Below are 20,653 nucleotides of genomic sequence, written 5' to 3'. Positions count from 1 at the left end.
GTTGCAGCAGGATGTGCAACCCTGAAACAGATCCATCACCATCACAGGGCCAGAACTCCCACTGCCCAATCTGTGTACCCGGCTGCCTTGTGCCCTCAGTATAAATCCAGAACTAGACGGGGCAGGAGAAACACAGAGAAACAACAGCTGCCTCAAAAAGCAAGGACTTCTGACAAGCCACTTGGGCCACCAAAAAGCCTCCTTGAAGCAGAAGAATACAAGGTCCTTGAAGACATGCTTCTGCAGAGTCAGCAAAGAGAGGGCACGCATCCACAGCACTCTACAGAGGTAAGATGTTTGCATGCAGGTTGCTAGAATGGCTCAAAAGACCTTGTCTTGGAAAGAGACCTTGCTTGGTCAAAGCTCACCTTGGTAACCAGGTCCGAATGCCTTATAATAGCCCGCACGAAGAACCTGTAGTCTGTCACTTCTGTTCCCACTTCAACTTTAGCTGCTCCCAAGTAGAGATGCATTTTGTGATTGGCACAGGGAATGGCAGTGAGGTCAAAGTTCCGCATTCGGTTCAGCTCCAGCTGAAAAGCCAGAGCTGGCTCCAGGTGCCGGTAAATCCGGTCCTCCTCAAACTGGTAGGAAAGGGTGTAAAAGAGAAGGGTGTGTTAAAGAAGCTGAAACACTAAGAGCTGTGTTGAAATTGAAACACAGGGTAGCAGACAAACTGCAGCAAGACAGCAAGTCCTTAAGCTCAAGTATTAAGAACACTCAATTTACCTTATCCCGGGCACGGAAGGTGAAGAACTTCGGAAACTCCCTCTGAAAACAGAAACAACAGTGTCAGCCCTCCCAGAGTAACCCCTCTGCTCTACCCAGAGTGCTGCCAGGCAGACCTGGGCAGCACCACAGCACAGCAGATGACAGGAGTCATTACCAGCTACATTCTCAACAGCACAAAGAGTGATGGAAAATCAAGTTCCCCTCCAGAAGACAGCAGAGGAAGCTTAATCCTGTCTGCTGCTGATGCAAAGAGGATACTTGATTGGGTTTTGAGTATTATTGTCAATTATTAACAGACAATAACAGGGAACTGCCCAGACAAGAGTGGGAAACTTCTGGTTCTGTTTTGATTACGATTCCTGTGGCAATGTTTAGGAGCCATACAATGATATTAACCCTCCATAAGGGAGGCAGACGTACACAAACCAACGGTGTGTATTCTACAGCTCCCTTTGTACTATTACTGCTAGGAACATTCTCTTCCCAAGGAAAACTGTGAATTGTAATCTACCTAGTCATCTTCCTTATCTCCTATAAAAGAAAGTCCCCAGAACTTCACCTGATGACCCTCAGCTGAGCAAAATAACTTGTGTTTCACTAGTTTGACTAGTCAGTGGTACCAGAAATCCCACCTGATAACTCAGGCATATCAGGTGAGCCTATGAGCACCAACTGCACCCTGAGAAAACCACCACTTCCATGTTTCCTCCCTTCTCTTCCAAATGCCTCCTACCTGTCCTCCTCTGCATGCTGCCAGTTCCTCCTCTCATCATCCATGCTCATTCTATCCCTAATGTAATTGCTTTCAAGGCATTTGACTAGTGTGGTGGGCAAATATAATAATTAGATGTGCACACACACACAAATTCTTAGTGGTTTGGTACCAAAATCCAAAAGAGTGCTCCATTTCCCAGGCAGAAGAATTATCCCCCTGCTGTGTTCTAATCAACCAACCATCATCAAGACAATCACAATAATTTGCCTAAATTAGCCAATCCAGACACCCTGCAAACCACCGAATGTGCAGAGCTACAACAGAAATCATCAGAGTTGATTATTATACTAATAATCACGTTAAAAACCTAATGAGATGAGGAAATTGGAAGCTTGCTGGAGCAACTCTCTATTACCTCAACATGCTGGGAACTAATTATATAGACTGTAATTAAAACAAAAACAAACCCAAGCCCAAGCCCTGGCTAAGTTAACAGTTGGTCCAGTAATAAACGGGATAGAACAGGAGATATAATAAAGAGTGACACTCACAGGAGATCCTGGAGGTGCTCCACAAACTTTGCAAACACATGACATACCACACTGCCTCCTCCAGCTTCCAAACTAGGAGCATCCCAACAGCCCATTGCTCCGAATGGCAGCTCAGGGAAGGCTTTGAGTGATGTCTCCTGTTATCCCTTCCCTCCTTTCCAACCACTGACACACGCTACATTCATTACTCATAGGCTTTTATTTTTCACTCCCAAATATCAATTCAGCTCTAAAACTTCTGGTTTTAAGATCTAAAGCCTGAACTTCCTTGCTTAAGGACCCAACACCTCTCCAAAGAGTCCTGTTTCCAACATAAGCCTACATACTGATACATGTCTCTGCCTGTACTGTGGCAGCAATTCCCATGTGGTGATACCCACGTTGTACAGATGCTATTTCGACTGATTTGTAGGCTGGTTTTCCTTTCATAGAGCTTGCTAAGCCAGGTGTGGGGAGCACAGGAGGAATTTCTTGCACCTTCAAGACTCCTAATGACTTCCAGAGTTGTAAAGTAGATACACAAGGGATAAAAATCTGATTGATACCTTACAATGCCACACTGAAAACAGGGTTAAAGTGGCCCTCACTGCTGCCCAAGCCCTGGGGAAAGAAGTAATTCTTAGCAGTAAGAGCATCAAACATTTTCCACCTCACAAAGCCATTGTGCGAAGTTTAACCAGTCACTTCAATTACTCCTCTAAGGTAAAGTCAGGGAGAAGATTAAAGAAATCACCACACTATGCAAGAAATACAAACATTTAATTTGATGACTGCATTTTAGAGTACAAAACACCACCAAAACAAAGAAACCCTTTATTAATGTGGCAGTCATGAGCTCAGCCAGGTATCAAGAGAGACCTGAGCACGTGAATGACCCTGCTGAGTGCAAAAGGCCTGCTCCTGCATTTGGAATGAGATGTTTAAATACTTCATGTAAGTCTGACACCAATGTTGGCATTAAATCATAGAATCACAGACTGATTTGGGTTGGAAGGGACCTTAAAGCCCATCCAGTTCCAATTCCAACCCCCTGCCATGGGCAGGGACACCTTCCACTAGAGCAGGTTGCTCCAAGCCCCATCCAACCTGGACTAAGAACCAAAGGAGAAACCTGGAGTCATTTACGTGTCTCCTGGCCTCGGATCAAGAATACCACCGTGGTTTAGGCCCTTTTTACTTACATGAAATCTCTGATCCACCTCATAGTTGACCTGTTTCCTGAAGTCCTTACAAACGAACCATACAAACACAGGAAGACAAGGGGAAAAAAAAAGCAGAAGAAAGCTACCAATTAGGATGAAAATTAAAATGAATTAATTCAAGAACACAAGGGCTGCCAAGATTGCTTACAATTGTTAATTCATTTTCTTAAGCAAATTCATCAAAACCATTTCAAATTTTAGAGAACAAAACCAGTGAAGAGAGAACTAAATATAGTTTATACAGCTTTTAAAGGGGGCAAAACACACATGAAGTGTCAGAGCTATTACGAGCTAGAAAGCAAAGAGTGCTGAGCAGCACAGGAGATGTCAAAATACCTTTTGTGCTACGAGGAAAGTCAGCCTCCGAATCCCGTGTTCAATCAGGACTGATTTCTGTGGAAAGGCAAGGATGGAATCAGGTGAGTGGAGTAACAGAAACAGACCCAGTCAAAACCATGTCAAAGTCTTCCTGTGAGCTGGAAAAAGCTCCACAGAAGCTCCTGCACCTCTGCTGCGAGTTCCTAGTCTGCTTCAGCCTACTTGGAGGTAGGATTTCTCATGTGATGACCGTCTGGCAGCGCACACAGCAAATACATGAATTAAATCTGAAGAGGTAAGTAACCGGATCACAGGAACACGGTATTCCAGCTGAGCCTTGCTAACAAGTACAGCAGAAGAGCCACAGCCAAGTCTTGCAGGAAATACTCTTGTTCCTCTGCCAAAGGAAGTTGGTCTTTTTTGCAACCATCACTTTGTGAGGGGAGCGCAGCTCAGACGTGGGAAACGATGGGAAATGAGGTTTAAAGGAGCTAACCCAAGGAGGGAGGTAGCCCACTTGATTCTGGCACAACAAGCACACAGACAACCCAGGCCAGATGTGTCAATATTGCAAAGGTGAGAAGTGAAAGGCGTTATTTGTTTGGGGTTTTTTCAAACAGATTAGAGAACATCCATTCTGGTTGCTGCTTTCCCACATTCCACTAAGCCACGTCTCAGATGAGTGCTGCCGTCAGTATTTGCCACACCACTGCTCTTTTGAAGTGTTAAGATCTCATAATTCTGCTCTTAAAACTTTTTCCTTTTTTCTCCTTTTTCCAATTTAAAAGCAAAAGAAAAGGGGAAAAAAATAAAAAAGAACAAAAAAGAAACAACTGAGGCAGACCAGGAACAAAACAACCCCTTTCAGCACAGACTGAAATGTTTTACTAAGGTTAAGCCCTTTGAAAATGAGCATCAGTGACTATATTCATGGCAAGAGGAAGAAAATAACTTTAATAATGCCATGATTTAAAAAGCAAAAATTGTTATTGCTTTTAAAATTCCACAAGTGGCAGACAATAACAGCATAGCAACAGGATTCTGATTACATCGTAATAATGTGGGTCTCACAGCAAGTCCACAGCTATTACAGAGCGATTAGCCATCAGCACCTGGAGAAACTCCATTTGCACTGACTGCCTCAATCTCCTCCACAAGTCATTTACAAGTATATGATCCTAATTTCTATTAAAAAAACCACACACAACATGCTGGGACTAGAAGATTATTTGGACAATTTGGATCAACCTATTTGATAGTTTAATGTGGTTTGGAATTTTTTTCCCCCTCTCTCTTTCCTTTTATCCCCTCCCATAAAACGCCTGGAGCATGATCAAGCAGATGAAAAGCAGAACTACTTTTAATTTTAATATTTGGTTATATTCCTTGCTTAAAGGGACAGGGAGCTGCTGAAGCCATGTGGATTCCAGCCCCATTTTAGAAGCTACTCGCTCAGTCCTCCCACAGTGCTTGCAGGTACCACGAATGCAGCAGTGTGGCCCATGCCTATGAACAGACTAAATCAATTCCACCTTGAGCCAGCAATATCATACTAGATGCTCCAGGATGCCAACACCAAAGAGAACAAACTTCAGTTGCATTAAAACTACCATGTTACAGCAAATACAGACTATTTTAATGTCACTTTCCATGACTCAGGAACTTTAGACCAGGGAGAGGGATACAGGACATTTTTCCAGAGCATCTAGAGACAGATAAAGATTGACCTGATGCATTTAAAACTTTAAAGGTCTTTTACCCTATCAGAAATTAAAGGGAAGTAATCCTGACCTGATGGATTAGAACACACTGCAAAGAGAAACAATGGCCCGGAGGCTTCAGAGAAGTGCAGCTACATCCAACGCAGCAGTAAGGTTTTAGATGGGATAAATTAAGGGTGTAACTGTTGCATTTATTTGTTTGCAAGCAAGCAAACAACGGAGGAACATGCTGACTTGTCCCAAAGCTGACAGAACCACCCTGCTCAATGACACAGTCCCAGGGAGAGGATCAAGGCGACTTACCTTGCTTTGTGTGAACTCTCTGAACATGGCTGCCAGCCCATCATCATCCACGTCACTGTCTGTTTTAATAGCAACATTGAGGATGTGAATGGGCTCCTCACGGGCAGCCTGCAATTGAAACAAAACATTCCCCATAAATAGAGAGTTAACAACGAGGAGTTCTCAAAAGAGGCTCCCTAAACACAGCTCTAACATACAGATGCCCATGGGGAAAACGGCCTCAGCAGAACATGCTGTACACCAAGGAAAACCATGAGGGAAATCCTTGACCAAGCAGCCTCACAAATGTGAAGTTTCCCACAGGAGTAAGTGTTAATGTCCACAACAGGAGCTTCACTTGGAGAATCCAATCCTGACAGTCACATCTGACTTGGCTAACTCGAGTGTGCTGCATTTGGATGCAGAAGGAATGCAGAGTCAGGTCCTTTCTTTATAAGACACATTATAGGCAGGACATTAGAGGACTTTGGCATCAAGAGAGGTAATAAAATTAAGTGAATTCAAAGTGTAGGAGCAAAACAATGTGTGCCTTCATATCTCCAACAAAATGGAATAATGTGGAAGCATAAATTACCTCAGAGCTCTGAGAAATGACAAATTTAGCATTTAAGAGCCTGTGGTTAACTGTGAAAAACTGAGAATGAACAGAAAATTATCCTTGGTGAGGTGAGGGGGAGGTGAAGAGAGATCTGGGGGCATTAAAGGTGGTGGTAATATTCTGGAACAAGGCTACAGTACTCACATCAAGATCAATGGATCAGTTTAAAACCAAGCCCTGTTCTGGACACACACTGTATTCCCACAGAGCTTCCCTCTGTCAGGGGGCAGGACAGAGCAGTGGAGCAGCTACCTGTGTCCCTAAGGGAAACTGGTCTTCTGTCACTAAGGATTATGAACCATCTGCTCCCTCTGCACCTGTACTCCACATCAATGCAAAAACTGAGGGGTTCCTCTCATCCTTTCCTCCTAACAACAGTGCTGAGAAGTAGAACAGAGGGAAGAATCCAAACGTAATGTGACTAGGAAGGGTGTAAGGCTGAAAATAAGTCAGACTTAAAGTAAATGTAGTTGAATTACGTAGTCCAATACCCCGATACACAGAGAAGGAAACTTAATTGTGGGTCTGAACTCTCAGTTACGCTGCTGTGGATCCTGTAATTGTGCTAATGTTAAAAGCTACAAACTAGAATTACATGGAGAGTAAGAGACTTAGTTGTAGTTTTAGAACAGAGTCAGAAAATGGCCACCTACTTTGAATCACCTGCTGTGGAACAAGCAAACAAATCACATCCATAAATACATAAAGCTCTTAACTCCTGCTTCCAGCACTCGAACCAGTGAAAAGCATCTAGCCTGCAGTCACTGCGGCATTCCGCACGCCTTCTCCTTCCAGGCTGAGAGCAAGCTCCAGAGAAAAAAACTGCTGTACCTTGTCTTCATCATACAAGGAAGCATGGCCAGCTTCAGGGAAGGTTGGGCTCTGGGGAGGAGAGTCGCAGAAGCAACCCATCACTTCATCAAAGATTCTGAAATACACCAGAGAAGTATTAGTCAACGCGCTGCTGCAAGCCCACACAGCACAGAGCCACAAATCATGTTGCTAAAGGGGGGGAGGGAGAGAAAACAACTCCTTCCCTTTGCAGGACAAACTCAGAAGATGAGGAGGCAATACCTCCTCCACCCTTCAAACCAAAGCAGAGCCTGGATCATCTAACATTTGTCAGAGATCTTACGATTGCAGGCCCTCGTGACTGCTGTAGGTTCTGCAGGGGAGGTTTTGCCTACCCCTAAGAAGGTTGAAAGCATAAAGGCCACATCCTCCCACCTATATACACGTAAACAAGTGCGTTAGAAGAAATCAGGACATCAGCAAATGATCTCCAATCAGCAGAAATTCAAGATGCTGATCCTTCTGGCTGCAAACTGCTCTTACAGCAGCCTGAAGCTTTCTGTTATCTCAAGGATCCAGACAAGGGAATCCAAAAAAACTTGCACCAGAACTTAGCAAACAAGCTCTGGACCAGTTTAAACGTGACTCTAGACAAGAAAAAGGTTTCCTCCAGTTCCATTTGGGCCACCCTAGGAAGGTGGCAACACAACCAACCCTCACCCTGCCCCACGTACCTGACAAAATCCTCGAAGGTGCGGAAGGAGACCATGCCACCCATGCGCTGGCACGGCGGGGTGAAGGAGTTATCCAGCAGCACATCACTCACGCTGGCTACATGGACCATCCCGTAGTGATTGAGGTTGGAAGAGAAGGACATTCTAAATGGCAATTCAACAAGACCACAGTTAGTACAGACAAGGGAGAGAAGAACATCACTGGATAAAGATCTGTGCTCGTACGCTCTGACTACTTGAAGCGTGGCTGTTTATCCAGTACAACTGCTGCATCATTTGTTAGCTTCTTCAGCAAGCCAGACCTGCAGTGCTGCCTCCTCCAAAGCCCCTGCAGTGCTGACATGCCTTGGTGCCATTAATGCCCTTACCTGGACGTTGTCCCAGGGTACAGGAACAGTTAAAAGAGTTAGGGAAGGATGTGATAACCTTTTAAAACAAGAATTTCTTCAGGAGTTTCTTGGGATGGCAGGTGAATTCTGGCTGTGCAAAGCTGAACGTGTTTTTCCTCCTGCATGCACGTTTTGCTTTACAGGTGGAATGCTGAGATAAACAACAATAATTCCAAGCTTTGACACTTTAAAGGTTTAGTAAATTTTTACAAATTAAGTTGAATTGTACCAAGGTATGTTATCTGGCCATAGCATAATTTATGCTCCTCAAATGCAGTGTGGTACAGTGTCCTCCCTAAAACCCTGTGCCAGAAATGGGGGGGTTTATAGTCTTACACTAGAATTCCACTAAATAAAGTCCTATTACAGCACCTTCCACTTTAACTGCTCACCAGATGCACTCCTCCATCTAATTTAATCCACACTTCAAAAACATTGCAACTCTCCTTATTTATTTTGCTCAGGTTTGATTGCTAAAAGGTGGCAGCTGCTGAATACAAGCAGTTGGCCACAGAACACAGAGCTCCAGACACTTACTACTGTCATACTCATGCCTGATGTCTGCTGTTCAGGCACTGAGGTACATCACAGCACACACATCATTCATACAGGACAAATCCCTTATTTCAGTGAGGAGGACTGCAACAGATTTACACAAGCTCAGAGGAAGGCACCAATTAAGAGACTTCTGTTTAAAGCAGGAGCAGCATTTATTAATGATCATCATTCCTTCCTGGCAGAGGGCAAGATCCTGAGTATACTGAATATCACCCAGTTCTCAAACAGTCCAACTGCTGGGGACACACACAGAGGCTCTGAAAGAGTTTGTGTTATTTGAGGGTTTGGGCTATTTTTATGTTGTTTTAAAGACCTACAATATTATGGTCAAGAATAGCAGATGAAGCTTCTCACAGAGTGACCAGAAAGCTTACAACTAACTGGACATCCTCTCCCTTACTACTAGATATGAGGTTTGCCTTCACAGCAAGAATTACTTCTCATTTCTGAACTGTGCTACAGAGTCATCTTCATTCACTTCCAAAGCTCTCTGTAACATGGTGAGACCCTCAAGCCTGCTCTGAAGAGAGAGGAACACAGAGCTGGCACATGGCAGTGCTCTGCAACACAGAACAGTGCACTCGTGCTTGCTTTGCTCTCCCCAGGGCTTAGGAAGGCATTAATGGAGCTCAGTTTCTATCCTCCCCAACTGGTGCCACAACAGGAGGCAGAAGGGGATGGGGACTGGGGGCTGCTGACGCTGCTACTTACCAGCTTTACTAAGATTTCTTTCTCTCCACACAGAAAACCACTGTGATCTGGTCCTAAGTACACAGTTAACGAGTCTAAAACATCAGCACTTTGATGAATAGCTCTCCATGCTTAAAGTCACTCTCTGTTCCTGTAATTTATTTCTGATTAAGAGCCATGAGACTTTCGAGCCCGTTTTTACTATTTTTCCCTAAATAGGCTTGTAAGCAGCAATAAATAATAGGAATTCACATTTGGAAAGAGAAATATCTTTCAGGACATGCCTTGGTGTACATTTCTTACAACTAATACAAAAACTACCACAGAACAGTAACTAAACAAAGAGACAGCAGACATTTGTCATGTATTATTTAAAACAAGAAATACTTTTCAAGTGAGACAGAGGAGGAAAAATTAGTGTCCAAAACGCAACAAAACATGCTGTCAGCTGTTTGAGATGTAGATTCATCTATGGTGGGAAGGAGGTGGAACAGCCTCTAAGCTAGTTACAAGGAACTAGGGCAGCAATAGGTATGCTATCGGGTAGGAGTGACTGCCTGGTTCCCTGTGACACCCTACCAGAGGGGCACCAGCTGGAATCCAGTCCCAAAAGCAGACCCTACAAGCAGCATCCTGCTGGAAGTTTGCTGTGTACCATACTGCAGATGAGCTGAGTGCCCTGGCAAATTTAGTTGTAAACATTGCTGCATGCAAACCTTTTGTAAAGGGGAAAGAAAAGCTGAAAACATGTTTTTGACAAAGGGAGAGGAAAAGGGAAGGAAAAAGAAGAGTTATGTTTGAAAACTTCCCAAGTAAGGTAAGGGCACTAAACAAAACATGTTAAGACATTAAATATTAGGCTACTTCTTTCTAGTCTGTCGTTTCAAATGTTAAAAGATGACAAGTACCATACCTGTTTAGCGTGGGGATGTTCCCTCTGTAATCAAACAACCACAGTTAGTTACCGATTGGTTAGTGACAGCCATCATCAAGAACTAGCATCAAGCTGATCCACAGACCAGCAACAAGTTTACAGTTTACTAACCCAGAATTTGTCAACCATCAGGAATGGGGCAGGATTCAATTTCATGGGCCCTGAGAAGGCACCCACCACCTGACCTCACCTGCAGGGCTGCCATGGGAAGGAGCACACATGCAGGTGGACATGCACATAACACACTCCAGGAAACCACGCTGCGTTTGCAAGGCACCAGCATTTCTACAGCATCACACCCACCTCAAGCCCTTTGCATGCTCACAAGCAAGACCAGAGCAGGGAGTTGGCACTCCCTGATGGAAGGGCAAACAGCACAGATGCTAAAAGTGACCATATCCCACAGGAAGACTGCAGCACATTCAGGAAAACAAGGCAAATCCTCATTGCCAAACCTCTACACTAAGCAGCCCATGCGCTGGCTCCCACAACAAGGCAGTAACAAAGCAAACACATGCAGAAACACCGTGTAACACGTGGCATTTTCAGCATTCAAGGCCTTGAATACCCAGAAGAATGAGCAGAACTTAAGGCTATTTTTAAGAATATTTTACAACATCAGTCCAACTCTTCTCATATTTGCATGCAGACCGAGGCTTAGCGATGCACGTGAGGCAGAAGAGTTAAGGGGCACATCTTCACACCAGCACAAGAACAGCAGAGTCTGCTCATGCTACATTCACGAAAGCACAGGGTTGCATATTGCTCCATGCAACAAAACCAGCTGTGATCTGACATTCAAAACAGTAAAGACTGAAGTGAAACAAAACCACGAAACATGAGGCCCGCGCAAAGAGCCTGGCAAACATGACAAGATGGAAAGCAAAGCTTCAGCAAGATGTAACTGGACATTCACCCTCCCCTTCCCTACAGAAACCTGTAGGAGACCAAACCGCAGACTTTTTTATCATCCTTGTCCATAGGCAAGACCCCAAGTTAGTGGGCACGAAGTTTCAGCACTTAATGACAGTGTATTCCCAGGATCACACCGCTAAACACACCGACTGCACCCAGTCCTGTTCTCAAGCTGGTTTGTCACAGCAGAGTCATATTCACTGCAAGGTTGTGTTTACTGCATTACCGGTAGAGGCATGAAAAGTTCCTGTGATGTGCTTAAGCCATACAGGAGAAAGCAGAAAATAACCTAAAGATGTATCTGTTCAATGGTAAATAGTATTTCATGGTGTTTGGAGAAAGTGCAGAGAGATACTGAGCCTGTGGGCAGGACCAAAGGGGCCTCAGGGGGGTGAGACTTTCTTTTGGCCTACTTGTTTAGCTTGGCAAATGGTGGGAAAGCTGCATGTGATCCACTTCAGTTGGGAAAACAGTCTGGAGAGACCTGGCAGTTCTTGCACCGGGTACACTTGTGCAGGGCTCCCTGGAATGCTTTCAGAAACAGGCAGGAGAGACACCCCAGCATAACAAATGTTCCTTTCCATCTCAAAAAGGGTTCTCTATTGCCTTGCTCCAGGAACTCCAGCCTCTCAGTACGGAGCTGAAGAGACTATGGCAGGAATTGCAATGAGGAAAACAGAAGACCCAGTGGCTGGAGATGTCAGAAAAGAACAGAGGAGTAGTCTCCAAGCTGCACACTGTGGGGCTGGCTTTATAGCTACAGGTCATGGTAGCTGCAGAGGGCTTCTCATAACAGGAGTTGCACTGTCACTTGTCAGTGACACATGCTAAGAGGTAGAGGTTTGATATCTGCAGTGCAATCAGGCCTTGTGAAAGGGCACTACAGTCCACTGAGCTACTAGAGCCCTGCACCTCTGACATAAAGCACCAGCTACCAGCCAAGCTGCTCAGCCCTGGGGCAATACCAAGGGGCTGGGAGCTGCGTAAAGGCACCGTTGGCAGTGTTCTCCACAGCCAGCTCCATGTAGCTGGTCACAGGAGCAGACACCTTCCCACCACACCAGCCCCAGCCCTTCTCCCTGTCTCATTTGAACTCCCTTCTTGACCAGGGAAGCTGATCTCACCAGGAATCTGCTCCTCACCGACACTCTCTGCTGTTACAATCACTCCTTCTGCTTAAGCAAACAAAAATCCCCTTGGCTCCCCCTGCACCTCCCGGATGAATGGGAATGTGTCTCCCTTGTCCCTCCCTTTCTTTTATCTATCTATTTCCAAGCAGGAGCACTCCCCTATGAAACGATGGCAAGGCATGCAAAGCACCAGCGGTGAGAGCAAGCTGCGAGCAAGAGCCAGCGCAGGGCAAAGCTTTTGAAATGAGGCAGCAAAGCGGAATCAGCAGAGGTCGGCTGAATAACCCACTTGTAGTTATTAACAGCAGTACCACAGGAGAAAGAGCAATTCCACTGGCTCTGACCAGTGGCATTCCTCTTGTGTTTCTTCATTTCTGCACAAGGATCTAAACAGAAGGCTGGGAAACATGCCTCAAACCATACATTTTGATTGGGTTTTTTTTCCTCTCCCTCTTTCTTCCCTCATTCTTCTGCTCCCTCTGTGATTCAGCCAAGCTGAATCTGCTGCTCAAGTCCAATTTGCATAAAATTATCGCCGTTCCATTCAGTTTGCTGCCCCTTCAACAGCCCCTTCTTTGCTCTGCTGGAAGATTCTGCCCTTTCTGAAGCAGGCAAGCCAAGGGAACTGCAACACATTACTGCTGCCTGCTGGCTAATTAACATCAAACCCTCAGCACGGAGCTGCAGGGATTTACAGGTGTCCTGGAAGCATTTCCCCCTCCCTCCCGAGAGCAGCCGCTCTCTCCCAACAAGGAGGGGACCTGGGGCTACCTAATGATACACCAGAGCGGTACAGCGGGGTCTGCAGCGCGCTTAGAGCCCAGAGCAGCCACGGCTGGGTCAGTACCAGCATTCCAAGGACTGATGCAAAGAGGCTGTTTTAGCAACTCCTTTAGTCCCCAGAAAACGTTTCTCTTTTGTCAGATATTCAAATCTTAGGAGTGTATCATAGTAAAGTGAGAGTAGGAGGGAACCTATAAACCTGCTCTCAGCGTGAGTGTCATTTTCTCACTCTTCTGTTACAAGCTCTGTTTGGAAACAGCAGCAATTAACTTGGCTTTCAGCCTTCAAAATGGGGTTCTATGTCTACAAAGCTAAGGAAGAGGCTGACAAAAAAAGAACAACCAAAATACTCCATAGATGATAAAACATCAAGAGACAGCAAAGGAGAGGTCATGCACCACTCTTAACCCTCAAAATCAGCGACATCAATGTCCAAGTAGGGTGTCAACAAACATCCACAAGCACAGGAAGAGGAGATACTGGGCAAAGCCAAGCACAGGATAGTTGAGACACTGATACCAGTAACTTTGGAAATGCAAAGCAACTGATGACTACACTTGAATTCCACCCTTGGAAGCCTCATGGACAGCAGGATGCAGTCCCAAGATTGAACTCAGCCTAGGCAAGTTGCAGTAAGGCATTTGCCTGGATGTCCATGTTTGCCAAGTTGTGTGCATTCCCAACTGCAAACACAACGAGGGTGAGCTGGTATCAGACAGCTTGTTATCGAGTTTCAAAAGTAAAGCTAAGCCAGTTATCACTTGAAGTCTAAAGCTGCATTGTGAAAACCTTCCTTCACTTCCACCTTCCAATGGTACATCCTGACTCTAGATTCCCCAAGATGTGTCAAGGCCAAATGTGGCCGTTTGGGATGGCACGTGGGACAAAAGGAAGGTGTGGGCTCAGCGCACGGGTGGATTGGGAAGGCATGGCTAAGGCATCAGAGGAAGCAAAACAGGCTGGGTTACACTTCAGTTTCCTCTGGGGCTCAGTGTATTCCGAAGGCAGAGCCCTGCATTATCACTGCCACACCTCAAAATAAAGGTATATCCAGCACCTCTAGGCCACCCTTGTCAGCAACTGTCTTGGCATCTGACAGAGGGAACACAGTTACCTCTGGGTTCTGCCCTTCTGATCCTCCAGCACATCTGCTACTGGGGAAGGAGAGACCAAGAGAGCAGCTGAACAACCTGGCTGGGGGACACGGTGAGCTGGAGACAGGGGATGCTTCAGGAGCAGCAGTGCAGCAGGCTCCAAAAGCTGGCTACAGCAGACAATGTCCCAGTTTAATTTAAACCTTACAGCTTCAGACAGAAGAAAGGCTGTCCGAAAGCAGGAGAAGAGAGGGGGATTATTAGAAAAAACCCTTCTCCTGTTGAAAAAGCACTATAATTCCCTCTCCTAGACACACAATGTTTCTTTGAACAGATTTTAAGCTAAGATTAGGCAAGCACTGTTTCATGCACTGAACACCTAAGAAAGGCCTTTCAGTGTCTGTCACCTGGCCTGCCATTCTCACAAAGGAAGCTGAACTCTCTAAACACCAGTCAATATTCCACCAGCTTCCCATCTCAGCAGGGCAGTCTGAACAAGAGGGAAGCAAAGAACAGCTCGGAACAGGGCTCATTTCTTTCTCCCATCTTTTCTCACCAGGACTCTAGATGACTGAAAGAGGCAGGTTATCCAAATGCAAGGGGCTCTGCACATCAGTGTTTGTCTGCAGTACCCTGCTGCAGCACGTAGCCATCAGCATCCCGTGGACACCCTCGTCTCGCCTCTTCCAGATGGGATTACTGCAACGCCCTCTACTTGGAGAGGGCTGGCAAACTCCATTTACTGCAAAAGGCACCAGATGGTTGCACTGTGCTCCTCATCTGCCTTGCACCGGGCAATAAGGATGCTGGGTTTGAGCTGGAAAGCCCTCTATGGTTTCAATTATAAGTGGTTTTTCTCCCTATGTCTTACCCTTGCAATTGGGATCAGTGGGGATTCTTACAACGGGATGTTTTCTATTAATTTAAACACATAATTCCCAAAACAGTTTCTGTCCACAAAACCCACTAGGAGCAGGTTGCATTTCTATGACTTTGTTAGCAGATTTAATAGTTTTTCTTTCCTCTCTAAAGCTTTCCTGTGGGTAGTTGATGGCAATTGTTCAGTGGCCAGAAATACAAAGCCTGAGTGCCTGGCTGTGATTAGTCAGATCAGAAGTAGTGACTGTGGCTGTTGCTGCTACAATTAAGTAAAGACATAGCTGGGTTAAATACCAAAGAATTTAAATATAGTAACCATTATCAGCTTGCAATTTTCTCTACATGAATATTTGCTCCAGTAAAATTTGGGCCCTTGAATGTTCACAGAAATCAGACACAAAAGGGACCAGGGCTTACAAATACCTGATGAAGTGCTGAAAAACATGTGGCATCATACAGCTAACACCAGCTCCAAAAGAGAATGCTCTCTGAAGGGCTCTCTGGTATCTACTCCTGCTTCACCAGGACCCCACCTCAAAGCCTCAAGGGACCTTTTGCCTGGTCAGCTGGGATACTTTGCCTTTGGGGCTTGTCCTTGGATGCATTTTTAGCTTTTCAGTCTAAAAGGTGGTGCTACAGAAGATACAGAAAAACATACGATGGACGTAGAACATGGTCAAAAACAACAACAAAGACTTCAGCAAGACAATGTCTGAGTTTTGAGATTTCTGTATCTTGGGCTTAACACAAGCTCTGCCTTTACAACTCGCTTCAACCTCCATGCTCAGTGCTAACTTGAGCCCCAGGTATCCTGCTCCCAGCTGTGCTTCAGCACCCAGGCACACGACAGCTGCACAAGCTGGTGCACGCTGCAATTAGCTGCCCTAAGCAACAGGAGCCAAATTCATGGCTAACAGACCAAGGTGCAACTCCAAGGGACCAAACCTGCCTGTGCAAACAGTGGCTTTGTCCCCAGGCCTGCTGGCCTCTGCACAGGGACTGTGATGTGCTTTCAGTCAGCCACCAGCAGTGCTGATGGTGGAGAAGCAGAACTGAGCTGCAGAACATTGCCCCAGCGAATTCAGCATAAAGGAGAGAGGAGACTTCAGGACAAAGCAGCAGTTCCCCAAGCAGGAAACAGTTCTCTTCCAGCTGACCTTGTCCAATTAAGCTCGTGCACAGTAATGGAGCCGTGGGCAGCATGGGCAGGCCAGAAAACCCCCAAGCAACAGAGGTAACTGAGACCAGCGGAGAGAAGAAATGGAGAAAGAAGTGGAGAGCTGGGGGGGAGGGGTATTATAAAGGGATACTAAAAATAGTATGCAATTATTTACAAATATTCTAGAAATGTAGGAACCAGATGAGACCAAACGCATGTCCCATGTGCATGGGGAGTGTTTTGTGCTGCTTGTGGAGGACAGTCATTCATTTCTAGCAAACCAGATTCTGAAAACCATTTCATAAAACGTACTGATGGATTCTCAATGAAGCGAGACTGGACCCCATTGCCCAGCCCCACCAAAAATAAAAGAAGGGAAAAGATGTTTGGAAACAAAGGAGAAAAATAAGCGCTGGTGCCCTCCAGCCAAACCAGCACAGACCAACAGTGGCACCCGGCGGCCACCGGGCCGCACTGCGCCAGGAAGAGAACAGTGGCTAAAATACCCTCCAGAGCTCTTGCTGCAAGGAACAGGGGAACTGACTAAGCCGACAGTGCTGGAGGGGTTCTGATAATCAAGTTTGCTTGGGTTTGGGCTTTTGTGTTTGTTTGGTGGGGTTTTAAAATGCTCTCAGCACACAGTAGGAGATGCGACCCTGCTTCTGTAAGATGGGGCAGCCAACAGTTGATGCTTTTGGTTGCAGACGTGAGAAACACATCTGAAAAACACTGGCTGAAAGCCACAGTATGTCAGCTCCAGCACTTCCATTTCAACCCATTCACACATGCATCCTGGGCTTCCCAGTCAAAGAAAATCACATGCTAGAAAAGGTGTCACCTTGTCCAGTAAAGCCAGGTTTGAAAGTAGAGCCAATCCCAAACAGATACAAAGGGCTGGCAGGGGAGTGCTGCAGAAGGGACAGAGGATGTTTGACTGTTCTTTATTAACATTCCAAGTAACTGATTAGTCTGTCTGGAATTGCATCGTTTGGAAGGCTCAGGATTCAGCTAGAACTGAAGTTCTAGAGGAAACTTACCACAAAAGCTGAACTTAAAGTCAGAAAATACATGAAAACTGTATTGTATTCAAATGAATCCAAACTGCAGAACCTACCACCTACAGCTCCTGAGGTTTGAAACAGCTCAGGAGAAGGAACTGGGTAGTGCAGGGGTTTATCTTAAGTCATTTGTGCTTATTTGAGGCACTGGGACTCTCCCTTTCTCCACCAATTCTATTGCAAGTTTTATTTGCCAAGATTGGACATGGCCCCTCATAAACCTCCCACTCCAAAGGCACCTGCAGACATGATCTGACCTGTTTGGGTGGGAGGTGGGCAGCATGAACTGGAACTCCACCACACAAGTGTTGTCCTTCAGCTGGCGGTGCTGGACGCTGTTTAACTCATAGGCAATATACGCCCTTCGAACATACACCTGGGTAGAGAGAAACACGATCAGCTCAGTTGGGGTAAGGAAGCAGAAAGAGAGAAAGAAGACAAATAATACACCAGAGACTTCAAAAATATTAAACCCCAAGCAGACACCCTCCAAAAACTATCTAGATAGAACTCTAACTCAGCCAGAATTTCAAGTTATCCTTTGCAGAAGGCCAGTCTGGCAGGATACAACCAGCAACAGGGTAGAGGCTGACCACATTCTCTGAGAGCAGCTTCACTTTCAACCCTTCCAACCATCCAATTCTTCAAGCAAAGAAGGTAACTTGAATCTGAAACTTCATTCACCTGTGCATATTAATGGTGTTAAATGCAAGGCTCCAAGTATGCCAGATTCCACACAACCTGCAGCTCTCCTAATCTTGTGCTCAAAATAAACCCCATAATAAAGAACAAAGAAAAACTGACTATTTATTTTTTCAATGGGAATAAGCTTACCTCCAAAGCTGCCATTCTTACCACCTGGTTACTGTGGTAGAAGAAGTTGGGAAGCACGTCAAAGATGGATGTCTCGGACAAAATGAGTTTCTAGAAGAGATCACATTAGGTGTGAGCTTTAAGAGGGAAGTGCCTGTCTTGCAAACAAAGTCAGGCAAAAAAGCAAAAATATCACAAATGAAGCCTGACTAGTTCTGGTTTCTGTGCTTTTCCTGTTGTACATCAAGGATTATAACCTCTTTATATTAAATAATAGACTATCTCAAGTTGGAAGGGACCCAGAAGGATCATCGAGTCCAGCTCCCTGCTCCCGCTACCTCAAACCAAACCATATGACTAAGAGCATCACCTGGACACTGATCTCTGACAGGCTTGGTGCCATGACTGTTTCCCTGGGGAGCCTGTTCCAGGGACCAACCACCCTCTCAGTGAAGAATCTTTCCCTCCTGTCCAGTCTGAACTTCCCCCAGTGCAGCTTCATCCTTCATCCCATTTCCTTGTGTCCTATTGCTGGTCCCCAGACAGAGACCAGCACCTCTCCCTCTGCTGCCCTCCTCAAGGAGGTTGTAGACTCATTCTAATGTCAGCACAGGGATGAAAACAAAAACGAGGGGGAAGCTACAAACCAGAACAATACAATTTAAAGCCACAAGGACCTTGGGATTACAGGTGAATTTAATACAAAACATGGAGATGACAGAGAAGAAAACACAGAAGAAGAAGAGAAATTTGGTAGATACCTGCAGGTTCTCAATGCAGAACTGGTGTCCGTACATGTCAATAGCAGACAGGAAGATGGACTCCACCTGGTTGTGACGCAGCTCGTAGGAGGGCAAGTGGGAAGCAATGAGAACCTGGTGAAGAGCACACACAGGGGGTGTCAGTGGAAGGAGTGGTGCTGAGCCATCAGCAGGAGGCCGTTACCTCCAGAGCAGCACCAGCCTGCTCCACCCCAGAAGAGGCAGCTGGTTTCTCCTGTGAATTCTGTGGCACCTGGGTGATGCTGCAAACTCTCTCCCCTCCCCAGCCTCATTTGTGTATCTGCTCCGTTTGTATTATTGGCAATTCCCCATGGAGCAAAGGAACAGCTTCAATCAAGTTCCATCAGTGCATGTGATTTAGCACTGCAGAGCTGCAGTCCTGGGGATTGCCTGCCCGGCTGTTAATTGGAAAGCAGAGCTGGCAGGCAGCAGCTGCGGGGAGCAGCGCCCGAGCCTGCCTCTGCACAGGAACCAGGACACACTGGTGCCAGGTATTAAATGCCCAACATGAAGGATGCAGAGATAGGAAGGGGAAGCAGCTTGCAGGGGAAAATGAAGTGAAAGAGCAACATAAAGACATCGACAAGGACGGCAGCACCATCCCCAGCATGCTGCCGAGAGGTTTCAATAACTGAATGGTTCAAGGACACAAACACAATCCTGAAGGAAACATAAGGTCACTGAGCAGCTTCAAACACCCCATTCGTTTTCAGTAGTCAAGCTCTGAAATAAAAGGAGTGATCCCCAAAGTGTCAGCTTCCCTGCTTTTAGAATGGAGAGAGGGACTGCGGAGTGAAAGGAGTGATCAGACTATGGGGTTGGCATTACCGTGAAACAATTGTGCCCTCTCACTCCTTCCTGCCTACAGACTTACTGCTGAAGAGGAAGCTCACAATAACATCCAAGTGGATATGTGGCATTCAAATTATTATCTGTGCTAGACTTGGAACTGACAATATCAAGAGCTTTTCCAATTATTTTCAGGTTAAAAGAGACTGACAAAAATGCAACTCAAAGCTAGAAGAAACCTGCAAAAGACCAACACAATTCCTTGCAGTAATTCCTTAGCGGCTGCAAGGAACATGTAGCTCTTGTGTAGATTTCTCTCCCTATTCTGTGCACACCAATTCACAGCTGTAAGGTTGCTGATGAACGTAGATACATGTCCTGGCTGTTCACTGCACAGGCAGCCTGAGCTAGTCAGGTTCACAGATTACATAGGCAGAAGGAACCAGAGCAACCACGTTATTTCAACTTCCTCAGTCACACAAACCATAGGCTATTCTCAATTAACTCCTACTTGAGCCACACAAAACAAAGGAGGAGGGGCAAAGGAATGTAATCTGCACTTCAAATATGACAGCGGTTGGGAATCCACTGCAATCTTTGTTAGCCTGTCACAATGGTTCCCCATCAGTTAATTCATTTCACTGTTAAAGCTGCTCACAGTAATCTACTCTTCACATTTGCACAGTAATCAAACTAAACATCAAGAGATATAGACTTTCCAAATGAGAGAGCTCCAAGTGGGAGCAGTCCCTATTGATCTGACCAGCAATGGCACAGCCTGGCTCTCGCAGGGATCAGCTTGGATTCTGAACACGCTCCCTTACCTGCCGCGCTCGCAGGGCCACTTTGGCGTTGGTCGTCTTGCTGAGCTGGGTCAGCTCTGTCAGAATATTAATCAGCTCGTCTGTCAAGGTGGGGTCACGGCCACAGAGCTGGTCCTAAACAGAAAGAGAACTGAAAATGCTTAGAACAGAGGAAAACCATCTCCCGTCCTCCTGCAGAGGAGTCGAAACC

At 45.8% G+C, this 20,653-nt stretch overlaps 1 protein-coding gene across 1 annotated transcript in view; it reads right to left on the bottom strand.

The window, feature by feature from the left end:
• ACACA (acetyl-CoA carboxylase alpha) overlaps positions 1-20,653 on the bottom strand; it is a gene marked incomplete at its 3' end in the record, with an annotated part of 96,749 nt that overhangs the window by 43,126 nt on the left and 32,970 nt on the right. Inside the window, 12 exon segments of the mRNA XM_010023887.1 lie at positions 369-584; positions 730-771; positions 3,180-3,224; positions 3,537-3,593; positions 5,543-5,650; positions 6,972-7,068; positions 7,667-7,810; positions 10,217-10,240; positions 17,513-17,631; positions 18,090-18,179; positions 18,830-18,943; positions 20,464-20,577. Of these exon segments, the coding sequence (XP_010022189.1) occupies positions 369-584; positions 730-771; positions 3,180-3,224; positions 3,537-3,593; positions 5,543-5,650; positions 6,972-7,068; positions 7,667-7,810; positions 10,217-10,240; positions 17,513-17,631; positions 18,090-18,179; positions 18,830-18,943; positions 20,464-20,577 (1,170 nt within the window).

Source organism: Nestor notabilis, unplaced genomic scaffold (assembly GCF_000696875.1).
Source record: "Nestor notabilis isolate BGI_N333 unplaced genomic scaffold, ASM69687v1 scaffold651, whole genome shotgun sequence".
NCBI classification, from domain to species: Eukaryota; Metazoa; Chordata; class Aves; order Psittaciformes; family Psittacidae; genus Nestor; species Nestor notabilis.
The sequence above is the reverse complement of the archived record's forward strand: the minus strand, read 5'-3'. Positions and strand labels throughout refer to the sequence as shown.